The following is a 12,600-nucleotide window of genomic DNA, read 5'->3' as shown; positions in this document are numbered from 1 at the left end:
ACAGTGTTCCACCTACAGCAGCTGTATTACCTGTTAAACTGAAATATTAGAATTTACCATAATACAAACAGCACCAGCTTAGAATATGAGATATGTTTTGATTAAAAAAAAACTCTTAAGATAATGCTGGTAAATAAATCTTGAAACTTGAACAAATATTCATTTTTAAATGTCTACAAGCAAATAGATCATAGATCTCTACTTTCTTCTTTAGAACTGCAAAGGCTATCTCTAAATAGAAGAAGATAGAAACTGCTCCCCAACCAAAATTAATGCATTACAATTTGGTGGTAACATTTTTTAAATGTCTGCAACTCTCCTAATGACAAAGAGTCTCATACTGGTTGTACAGATAACGGGGTAAATAACTTTCACAGCACATGACTTGACCATATCTATTATTTCATGGATGCCACTACCACAGTTAGATGTCAGCTTTTTAATTAAAAACAAATGTGTACACTATAAGAAGCAATTTCAAGAAGTGCTTAACTAAAGTGGTTAAGCACATATGGACTTCAAGACCTTACTTATCCCATTTGGCAAGGTATCTTTCAATTTCCTAAAAAACACATTTACTCAGAAATATAGAGTTGAACTATCAAAACTAATGTTCTCTTTTAATGCCTTTTTCCTTCTACCTTCAAAGTGGGTGATCAAAGTCAAAGTCAAAGACATTTCTCTATATTTTTACTAGCAAATTCATTAGAAAACCCTCAAGAACAAAGGATAATAACAACCTAAAAGGAAAGGTTGAAAATCATGTTCTTTTCAAATACATTTAGTTGGTATCAAATATACTAATAAAGCAAGTGATGAACGCCAGGTGAAAAACTAGAAGAAATGCTACTAGTTTGAAACATGTTTTTAAAGGCTTATTTCAGACTCTAATGCCTTTAATCCAATTTACTCATAATTTTCAATAAGTTTGGAAAAATAAATACCTCAAAACCTAAATTAGGCGGTCCTGTAAACAGGCTTTGTGTGGCTCCAGTATGTTTAATATTTTAAAGATTCCCAAAATTCCCATGAAGGATTAGTTGATTTAAGTAAAAGTCACTATATGTAACTTTAAAAATAAGCTAAACAGAGTGTTTATAGTTAATAGTACTGTACTGGACACTTAAAATTTGTTAAGAGGGTAGGTTTTGCATTCTGTGCTTTTTATCATAATACATTTTTAATTGCTAAAATCAGCATACATCTATATGATTAAAGAAAAACTGATTAGAGCCTCCCTGGTGGCACAAGGGTTTAAGCGCCGAACTATGAAGCAATCCGCAGCCTCTGTAGCACGAGTTCGATCCCCAGCCGGCCAGGGAGAAACCCACATGGCGAAGCAGACCTCTCCTGTCTCGCCTGCTGCTCCCCTCAGCAGTGTATTTCAGTCAGTCTACCTGCTCCCCGCTCTGTCTCTGGTGTATCCTCTCACTCCCCTGCATCTCTGGCCTTCACCCCAGCTCTTGCATGCATAAATAAATAAATCTTAAAAAAAAAAAAAGAAAGAAAGAAAAACTGATTAGCCAAAGATGGCCGGTATTCCGGTTATCTCTGAGAATGTAATTTGCAAATTTAATTCAGCCTGGTATCTCCTGTTAAAAGACACTGGAGACAAGGTGTGGAAGAGATGAGTATGCTCAATGAATGCCTTCCTATGACTGCATTCTGTAATAAGAAATTATAGCTAGGTCAATCCTTAAATATTATCTGTTCCATAATTTTTGTTATGGAGAATAACTGTGAACAAACCTTAGAAAAGAAATTTCATACATCTAAGTAGAGAGTATGACTACCTATATTCACAGACCAAAAAAAGTAGGAAGACATCTGAATATCTGGGAACTTATAACTATGTTCGTAGATATAAAAAAGAAAAATGATAATGACAAGAAAGTGGCTATGTTTATCTGTTTGTGATGTACTTAAACTACATGTCCTATATATCTTACCTAGAGGTCTCATCTTATGACACTATACAAATGGCTTTCAACATGGTCTTTTGGAAATACCCGGGGGACCCAAATGCAAGTTCTCCTATATTATTATACTCTATGCTTCCGTGGTAGAAAGAGCACCTTGGCCACTGGTTCTAAAAGAGCCATCTAGAGTTGTACAATGTAAAAGACACCTACTGAAACAGTCCTAGTCTAGATCATGCACTCATTGTCCTTTTTCTATGCTGAATCCAGTGTTTATCTCATTTGTCTACAATCTCATTTTTCTCCCTAATTCCACACCCCTTATATTCCTGTCTCCAGCCCTATGTAACTCCCTCTCCACAAAGCCAATGCTTACAGTGTTAAAGAGTGGATTTCTGCCAAACATCTTGCCCAACAGGGCAATCGTTGGAGGAGTTTGTGGAGTCAAATACTCCACAAACCACATGTCACCTCATCAATGTCAGAGAAATAGAAGCAGTGACATTTCCATTTCTTCTTCTGTGGGTTTCTGAACTGACAAGAAGAGTATGGAGTAGATGGGTCCATGAACTGAACAAAAGAACTTAACTACTGACTTCTTGTCACCTATTCCTAATATCAAAGACTTATTCCACAAAGTGAGGTACCTGGCCCACATCAGTGGCAAGATTTTTGTTTTTAATGCAAATGAAGTAGGGTAAGTTTTTGTTTTAATCATGGGGAACTTCATGAAATCAGTTGAACGCAACAGTCTAAAATGTTTAATCAGTAAGAAGCCTTCACGAAGTTCTCCTTTTGTGAATGACCAACTTCTACTTACCATATTTTTAAAAAATGTAAACAAGCACACATTAGCTCAACAATTCACCTCACCATAGTTCAAAAGCTGCACACAATGGGTATTTGTCTTATTACAATGAGGTATGGACAGATTTACAAGTTTTACCAGCTATCTACCTTCTTTGCACCTCCAAAGCACCTATACCTATCAGTGTGGTTGCTAGGCTACTATAAGCAACAGTGATGTCACAGAGAAGTAGCACGCCAACATGACTAGCACGTGCATTTCTTTGAGGCTGACACAGTACTGTGGGGCCCCTATGCTGACAGCACCAAAACCAATGTTTCATAGATTCCATTCTATGAGGATGACTAGAAGATTCACTTAACACCTGAAGCACAGTAGAGAATCTGGTGTTACCACACTGCAGCAATCCAAGATCCCAGGATAAGATATGACACTAGAACTGCGTACAATATGCTTACAGAAGGCATTCGTAATGGCAAGGTGAACTATGTAGGCTGTTACGTGAATCTCACTACTTTCAATACTAGAGAGCTGGCCAGGATCTTCTGGCAGGATATTGCACAATACAGTCAACTGTGCTCTCTCAGCATTGCATGCGGCTTTGGGTCACAGTGTGGATTATCTGTAAAATTAAACAGATAGGGGAAAGGCAAGAATCATCAAGAATATCACAAGATTTGATTTTAAAAAGTAATATTAGGAGGCCTGAAGTCAAGCACAAGGTTTCACACTTGCCCATCCACTAAAGATCACAAAGATCATAAAGTAATATAGCTTATCCTATCCATTGCTAAAATCTATCCTTCAATCTTTGTCGAGCAAAATTGCAAAACAGATACAGCTTGATTCCTACTTTCTAAAATTGAGGACACAGGACCTCGAATCTAGTACCAGATAGTACTTCTGGTCCTTTAATCCAAGTTCTGAAACTCTATGTTTCTGAGATAGTCCTTCACAAGGCTCTGTTTAGCTGAAGGCTATGTGTTATGATACACACAGTAATAAAAGAATCCCTCACTGATTTACAAATTGATAAGCCTAAAGACTGAGAAAATGTGTAAACCTATATTAGGGAAACCCAACAATCTGTCATGAATTCTTATATATGAAGCTGAAAACATCACAGATCTACCCACCTGAACAGTAAGTCACAACTGGGGAATTGGAGAGATCCCAAGAGACCAACTAAATCATCACAATAGCTCTGTAACTGCTCTGTGGTTCTTCTAATTCAAAAAGAAATGACATGTGATAACTGCCAACACTTGAAATACACATATTAAGAAATCTGATTTCACCTGACCAACTATTTTTTTCTTCGTATTCCCCCTCTTCTACTCCCATATGTTTTAGTGGCTCCACCATATTCCTGGTTCCTCAGGCTTATAAACTCTGAATTACTTTAGAAACCTCTATCCCTTTCAAATCCCCCACTAATGGAACTCTCTAGATTTTTCTTTCCTGCATTGACTCTATACTGATATGCAGTCATCTTATTTTCATCCAAAAGCTATCTCTTGATCCAAGTTCTATAAAGCAACATGTCTTCTCCTTTCTCTCAAATTAAATACAGTTGGGTATATGTGAAGAGGGGGAAGGGAAGGTACTTAACACTTGTGATCAAATTTCATAGCCATTCCAACAGAGGTGTTGAACAAACTTTTCCTGAGCACAAGAACAGCTAGGCACATAGCCAAGAAAAGAAGAGGCAATGATGGAAGTCAAAAAACAGGTGAGAGGCAATCTTTCCGCTCCTACACAAAACCTGGCTCTGGAGTGTGAATCTCTGCATATGCCGACAACTTCTTGATTTTTGCCAATGTTCCTACATTCGCAACTTCTGTCCCTGGGATGACTTTGTCACTTGCCCAATGTCAAATTTCCTACTGCCTTCATAACCTCATAACCTTAAGGCTAGCTGGTCTCCCCTATCTTGAGACCTTTCCCCTATCAATTCATCTTACACTCTAGGGGACTCTTCTGCAAATACTGTTCTTTTCCTAATATAAGAAAATATAATCAGATCTAATATCTATTATCCAGCCATCCTAGAGAGTTCCCAAGAGAAAAGACTATTTTACTTTCCTTGACATTTTAAGATCTTGCAGATCAGAGCAGGGGAGTGACATGGGGGGATGCTGAGAGTACAAGTTGCTGACTAAAGACAGCTTCTGGGAATCCCCAAGTACTGTGGCAAGGGGTGTGGTGGTGGCAGGGATTAGTTTGAGGAAACCAAGTAAGACTTCAAAATAGACTGATCATACAGAATCTTGATTGAGGATAACTCTAAAGTTATCCTCTCCTAAAAGCCTTCTTCCTGACTGCTCCTTTATTCTTTGACATTATCATGCTTTTGCACAATATTTTTCCTGTATCTAACTCATCAACAATGATCTATATAAATGCTTAGTATTTTAAATGACTTTGCTATTTGTATCATATCTTGAACAAGACTTAAGCTCTGCGAGGATAGAACTATTTCTTTTATTTCTCTGGTTTCCAACCATGGCATTCAGCTGAATGTACATGCAAAAAAAAAAAAAAAAAGTTTTTTCCCAATGACATATAATTTCCACTCAGCAATTCAACACTAACATTTTTAAGGTTGAGCAAGTTTGAAAGTATGATACATTAAGAGCTGTAGAAAATACACCCACATTTGATAGAAAAGATGCCACTTATAGTTGGGCCAAACATAAAATATGCTCCACCCAACAAACTATACTATTACACCATACATCTTCCTTTGGGCTCTTTTCTTTCTACTACATAAACGTGTGGCTCATTTTTGCTCTTAGCAACACTGTAAGTACAGAAGCTCAACTCTAAATAAGTTTACTGTTGGGAATCTACTCTTCCCACCTACATAACCACTGGCTCCCCACACGGTCTCAATGTCCTGTGAGCAACTCCCAATTACTAACTGTGGAAAGACAGCTTACACATTGAAGGTCCATTCTGGCAGTCCCTGGCTTTTACTGCTGGTCCTCACTTAGCTTAATTGATTCAGAACAGTATCAAAAAGGGACATTATTACACAAGTTCAAAATAAAGACTAGTTAAGAAAATTTAAATGTAAAAGCCCTGGTCATTGTGCTGCTTTAAAACAGACAAGCATGGTGACAGAGAGAGAAGAGAATAACGCCTATTGAAATAGGGAACGCTGACTAATCTCATTGCACAAGTTTGAGTGTTTCACACATTCTCAAAAAGTAAAATCGTCTATAAATAGGAAGCATAACTGACTTCAAAATTATAATCCGCTGTAGTAAAAGGTTTCAATGTTTACCAGAAATGCAATCTCAAAAAGTGTACCATTTTGTAAAGAAAATAATGTGAGTGTTGGCATGGTTCTGAGAAACACTCACTTAGGGGAAAAAAACCTCACATATAGGCTACAGTGCATTTTTCACTTTTTCAGTAGTGGTCTTTCTTTCCATAGGACTAAAAGATCCCAGTAGAGATTCCTTCTTGGTTGCCACCCACTATCTGGGACCTGAATACTGCACAATCACAATTCATAAGCAGGAAAAATTATGAGCTAGATTATCACTCTCTCTGGCCATATGGGGGAGAAGGTAAAAATAACCATTGAGCTTTTCTTTTTAACTAAATATACCTTGCCCTATATACACCTTTATGCGCGGGTATAAAAATACTTCTGTAATTTATATTTCTGCATGCTTCTACTTCAGTCACTGATGGTTTTTACAGCATAAATGACAAATGGGGAGCACATTGGCTTCCCTTTCTATCAGTAAGATAGAAGACCAGACTGTCTCCCAATGGAAATCAAAATTATTGAAAATCAACCTTTAAAAAAGCTCAACAACTTACCAGATATTTAAAAGCAAAGCTACACATTATTACTATTATGCCAGCATGGATAAGGAAATCTGTAATGACCTAGTAGTATCATCTGCAATAGACAGACAAATCTGGCTCTTTTGGTCAGTCTTTATAAATAAAAGACTTAACAAAATTAAAATAGCTTGTGCTTAAAATGCTGATTTATAATCTCTTTGACCTGAGCTGCATAACCAATTAACATGTGATAGGACTTTTACCCTTGTGGTGAAACAAATGCCTACTTCCCCTTCGGAACACAACCCAATTCCTCCCAAGCATGCTGCCAAGACAAGAAAGGGTTAACTATCCAAACACTTGAAGGGAGTATCTCAAAATCTGCATGCCTGAAAGACAATTTTTTAAAAAAATACATTTTTGCAAAGGAATACCATACTTACCGATGTCTACTAGTGAAGAATCTTCTATGTGCTAAAGTCTATAGCAAATGTACCATGATATTAACTTCAAAGATGGTAAGAAGATTAAAAAGTTCATGGGATGAGACATGCAAGACAGAATTAAAAATATAAGACTGAACAATCCAAGTGCCTTAGCAAGATCCTTTAATATTTCTTTGCTAATAAGGTAAATTCTTAAAATGCAACCTAGCAAGCATAAGTGTAAGTGAAAGCTTTTAAAATCTTATCACAACATGTTATTTAGTGAGCTAATCATCAAAGTATTTTGTATGGGAACAGAAGGGGGATTTACTTATTAAAATCAGTCCAACTCAATTTAAGATCATCGTATTTGTGCTGTTTTTTACTCCTAAAATGTGTACCTTACATTTAACAATTACCAAAAACAAAAAAAAAAAAGACCTAATTTCATATCAAAGGCTTCCAAGAAAAGTCACCCTTCCCCCCCCACTGAAACCATCCCAAGAACCTCAGGCTCTTGTGATCATGGCAGTATTCAGTCTCCCTGGTGCTAAGTTAGAAAGAACACAGTAAAGGATAGTGACATGGAGGCAGGAAGTTTTATACTGGAAACTGTCAGTGAAAATTGCCATTCCCTTACAGTCGCTCAAGTACTTATTCAAGTCCTCACTACTCTCTGGCCCACTGGTTCCCACCGTGTGGTCCTGGGAACTGTAGTAGCAGCCTCACCAGGGAACTTGTTAGAAATGCAAATTCACTGTCCCACCCCAGACAGCCTGAATCAGAAACTCTGGGAATAGGGCCCAGCAATTTGTGTTTTAACAAGCACTACAGGAGATTATTATGATGTTCTCTAAAGTTTGAGAACCACTCCTCCTCAAACTTTAATATGCATTAGATCACCTGGGGAGCTTGTTAAAATGCAGGTTCTAATTCGGGAGGTCTGAAGTGGGGCCTACATTTCCATCATTTCCCAGGTGAAGTCCTTTGCAGACCACACTTCAAGTATTTCCCAAACCGGTTGTTTGCCAAAATTACCCAGGGTGCTCATAAAATATGGGTTCCCAGGCACCACCCCAGATTAAATTAATCCAAATCTCAGGAGAAAGACCTAGAGAAGTATAACCAGTGGCTATCCACCTCCGCTGCACATTAAAATCATCTGGGGAGCTTTTAATTATCCTGATGTCCAGGCCTCATCGAAGACCAATTAAGCCAGAATCTCTGGGGTTAGAACCCATGCATCCATATTTTTAAAACTCCCCTGTGATTGGAATGTGCAGCCAAGGCTGAGAAGACTCAAGAGTCTAACTGGCTCAAAACCTGGCACAGAGGCTCCCTTTATAATAGCAAACAGTTTCCTATAACGTGACTAGCAGGGCAGGGGTCCCGCGGGTAAATCCAGGGGTTCTGACGTTGAGTAGTACTACAGTCATAATTTTCATCACGTCTTGAACCTTATTTCTGTGGGCAAATGAATGTGCTTATACACTTGAGACCAAGAGTTTAGTAATGCACCCCTAACTTTTAATACAAATATTATCTGTCTTCCATTTAAAAAGTTTCCACCATCCTCCCAAGTTGTTTTAGCTACCCTACCTCACCTCTGTGCAATGAGGTACGTACTCCAAGAAACAGCAACAATAATAACGCATCTGTACCTACACAGCCTGTTCATATATCAACAGTCCCTCACCAAAACTTGAAACAGATCACAGGAAATTGCTGATAACCTTTCAGTGAAATGATAATTGATGAATATAGAACTTCTAAACCTATAAAAGGCAGATTTGTCCAATTACAGGCATTTTGACAGAAAGGTCCTGGGAAGGGATGAAAACAGTGTTTTTGTTTTTCACATAAGGATCTGAAATTGTCAAAAGCACATGGTCTGGTAGACAGAGAAAAGGACCTGAAACACCTCTGGTCACTACAGGATACTAATAACTCTGAGAAGGAAAAAAAGCTATGTCTATTTATGTCTTATAACTCCCCCCAGCACAAAGCCACACTAATAAGTACACAAGGCTATTAAATATGTAAAACAAAAAGGAAAATGTGTGGTGGCCATGATGGCACTGTCAGTAACTACAGTTATTTTACTCTCATAATCAGATATCACTTTAAAGAAATTTTCCACAGTATACCTCAAAAATGACTTTAAGACAAAAATAAGAAGCAGTCCTCTTTCCATTTAAGTGAACTTACATTCTACCCTTGGCCATGTTTAGTGTCTCCTCTAAATTAGTTGTTTTGTTGAATACATGACACATCAAGGCCTACTAAATTATAATAGTTATTATTCCCCCACCATTGTTTCAACATATCCACAGTGGTCCAAAATGTGCTTTATTTTCTGTTTAATTCCATGAGAAAAGAATTCCAGTGGATGGGCTTTTAGAAGATAAACAATACCTAAATATGTGTGCAAATGGCCTAAATATTTCCAAAAGCATTTTCTGTATGAACTGGTCAAGCTCACTTTGCTTTCAAATTCTTGGTATAGTCATTCAGTTAACCCAAACTCACTTTAAAATGTGTGAAAATAGCACCTCCTCTAAGTGTGTTCTCATAAGCTTTGGAGCAATGGAGCGTGAATTCTAAAACAGCCTTTGCCAAAGTCCTATAACTAAACAGAAGTGAATTTTTGCAGTCCTGTGACTTTGCAGAGTCAACCTATGTATCATCCCAGGACTGGCTCTAATACATCACAGACATCCAAGAGAAGGCAGAAAAGTCACAAATAAGTGAGTCAAGCTAATAAATATTTCATAGATTTTTTTTAACATGGCAGTCTTTCAAAATGAATTTTACTTCTTAACCAAAAAAACAAATTGACTAAGGTCTAGGATTTAAGTTCCCCAAATTAAAACTATGAAATTTATAGACATCAAATTTACTTGACATAGTCAAATGCCTTCTCATGCATTTCCTATGACCCAATACCCAAAGATGAATCAAGTCAGAAAGAAAACGCACAGACCACAGAAATCAATACAAAATTAAATACATTTAAAGTATAAAGGCCAAAGAAAAACGATACAAATTTATAATTTCCAGGACACTTTATTGTAATTTCCACATTACATATTAGTTTAATATTTTTAGTTTAGGCAGAAGTGTTTATATTTATCCAGTAGTAGTGTAATCCCCTAATCTCACAGAATGAAAAAAAAGCAGTTTAAAAAGAACATCAATTCAGGTATTTATGATATGGGGACAAGGGGTACTTGTTTTAACTAAAAAAAAAAAAAAAGAGTTGATGCTTTTCAGTATAAGTTTCACTGAAATTTTTCTCGATTATTTTTCTTGTTGGTGCTAAGTACTCATAATAAAAACAATCACCCTCTTTGTCATTGTGCCCTTCCTTGGGCTTTACATTCTGTTTAGCATTTAACTGAAAAAGTCAGTTTACACTCAGTTTACACATTAAAAAAAAAAAAAACATATGCTCCCTCTCCCACACATCCAAATGGACAGGGATTAGAATTAACCTGGCTTTTCGCCATAACAGTGCTATTTTAAACAATTTCAACCACACACTGGAAGGGTAAAATACTTAAAAGTACAAAGCCAAAGGAAACCATAAAAATTCCTGTACACTTACTGTTGGGATGGTTTAACTTATTTCTCAAATCGTCGAGCCTAAAGTAGATTTCTTAAAAGTGAAATCGACACAAAAGCAAACGCACGTTTAATGTACAAACTGACAGTGGCTCTATGGGGACAGTTCTCTTTGAATGAGCTATTACCGAGAGTGAAGGGGAGGGGGAAGTTCTTACTCTGCAAATGTGAACCAGCCAGCGGTGCGCTTCACTAGAAACACAGTTTAATGGATATGTTCGGATAAAAATAGGTATTAAGGGGAAATGTGTTGGGTAAAAAAAAAAAAAAAGTCCCTCCGCAGGACACAGGGAAAGTCGAAGTAAAAGACGGGTAGGTTCCTAAGCTCCAGCGCTCTAAGTTCCATCACTATGTGAACAGAGAAGTTGGGTAGTTGCTGCTCTTTTGCACCCTGCCACGGGATAGACAGTAAGTCTCCCTGTGCAAGTGACGCGGGGCGGGAGTAGTGGCGGGGTTTTCACGCGGGTCACGGAAACCAAAGTGAAGAGAGGTCATCCTACAGGAGTCCAACTCTCCAAAACTGGGGCGGTGGGGAAACGGGGTGTCGCGAGAAGAGAGAGAGAAAAAAGAGAGAGAGAAAAAAGAGAGAGAGAGAGAGAGAAATAAGAGAGAAACAGGAGAGACAGACAGACAGACACCCACAGACACACACACGCGCGCGCACACGCACACGCACGCACACACACACGGTCAAAACTCCTGGAAGTTCTCGCAAAGAGAAAGAAGCGAACACCTCCGGGAGCCGGCGGGCCGTCAGTGGCGACCGCAGCAGCACCCGGCTCCCAAAGTGGGGTGCTGGCGTCGGAGGGCAGCCTCGCGGGGTGCCCCGACGGAGGGCGAGTGGCTCCGCAGCTCCGGACACCCGCGCGGCGCGAGGGGCAGGGGCAGCCGCCGGCGGGGAGGCGGGCTCGACTTTGCCTCAACTCGAAGTCCCATCCCGAGCGCCAGGGAGAGGGGGGCGGAGGGCACGGTACTCACTAGGGCTCGTTGGTGAACCGGGGGGTCCGGGGCTGCTGGTATCCGTACAGGTGACAGTAGAGAACATCGAAGCAAAAGCAGCACATCTCCGCTGACACCACCATCTTCCGGGAGCCGGGCGAGGAGGACGAGGCGGCGGACAACGAGGAGGGCGAGGAGGCGGTGGCGGCGGCCGGGGTAGAAAGTAGGGTCCCCACTCCGCAGCTCGGAGGTGGCGACAGGGAAAGCCCCCCGCCGCCGCCGCCGCAGCCCTGGGGGGAGAGAGGGTACCGCCGCTGCCGCTACCTCCTCCGGCTAGACCGCCCAGCCCGTTGAGCCGCGGACCGGCGCCTCCTAGTCCCAGCTCCCCAGCTCGGCACTGGCTCTCTCCGCTGCAGTGGGAGGAGGAGGAGGCGCCACCACCGCCACCCGAGCCAGAGGGGGGCGAACTGGACAGTTTCTGCTTCTTCACCCCGCAGCAGCCCGCCGCCATCTTGGAACAGTCTCCCCCACGCAGCGCTTCCGACCCATAAGTGAAGCGAGCTGCCGACGGGGGCGAGCACGCTGCGGCCCGGCCGCCGGGGGCGCGCTGGGGGCTGACTGGGTGCGCGCGCGCGCGCCATTTCCCGGCCAGCGGCCCGGCCACGCGGCCGTCCCGCGCGTGCCCGGCCTCCGCGCGCGCTCCGCGCTTTCGCCGCTGGACACCTCGAGCCTGGCCCGCTGGCCTCGTAGCGCCTCCTGCCAGGCGCAGCCTCCGGCCAAGAGGCCGTAGAGGCTGATAGACGGGAATCGCAGTAGAAAGGAAGGAGAAGGAAAAGAGGACGAGAAAGTGCAGTGGAAGCGAAGGGAGGACGTGGGCACGTCCAGAGAAAGGGGAAAATTGGGGGGGGGGGCTCGGGACGCGGAAGAAGAATGAAAGTCCGAAGTAAGTATTAAGGTGGCAAAGCACGGCTGGATTGATGCCCTGCCAGGCAGCGCACAGTGTTAACTGACGCTTGAGCCGAGTTCCGTGGAACTGAAGACTCACACCTCACGTACACGCTGCTTTCTGAGCCACCCCTCG

General features: G+C 41.0%; 1 protein-coding gene across 1 annotated transcript in view; it reads right to left on the bottom strand.

Annotated features, from left to right (window-relative positions):
- AMMECR1 (AMMECR nuclear protein 1) overlaps positions 1 to 12,075 on the bottom strand; it is a 125,398-nt gene extending 113,323 nt beyond the window's left edge. The window contains 2 exon segments of the mRNA XM_037512071.2: positions 11,559 to 11,811; positions 11,814 to 12,075. Of these exon segments, the coding sequence (XP_037367968.1) occupies positions 11,559 to 11,811; positions 11,814 to 12,030 (470 nt within the window). The 5' untranslated portion in view covers positions 12,031 to 12,075.
- Positions 12,076 to 12,600: the final 525 nt, after the last annotated feature.

Source organism: Talpa occidentalis, unplaced genomic scaffold (genome assembly GCF_014898055.3).
Source record: "Talpa occidentalis isolate TD23 unplaced genomic scaffold, MPIMG_talOcc4v2.1 talOcc4.15, whole genome shotgun sequence".
In the NCBI taxonomy this organism is placed as follows: Eukaryota; Metazoa; Chordata; class Mammalia; order Eulipotyphla; family Talpidae; genus Talpa; species Talpa occidentalis.
Note: the sequence above shows the minus strand (reverse complement) of the source record. Positions and strands in the feature narration are given on the sequence as shown.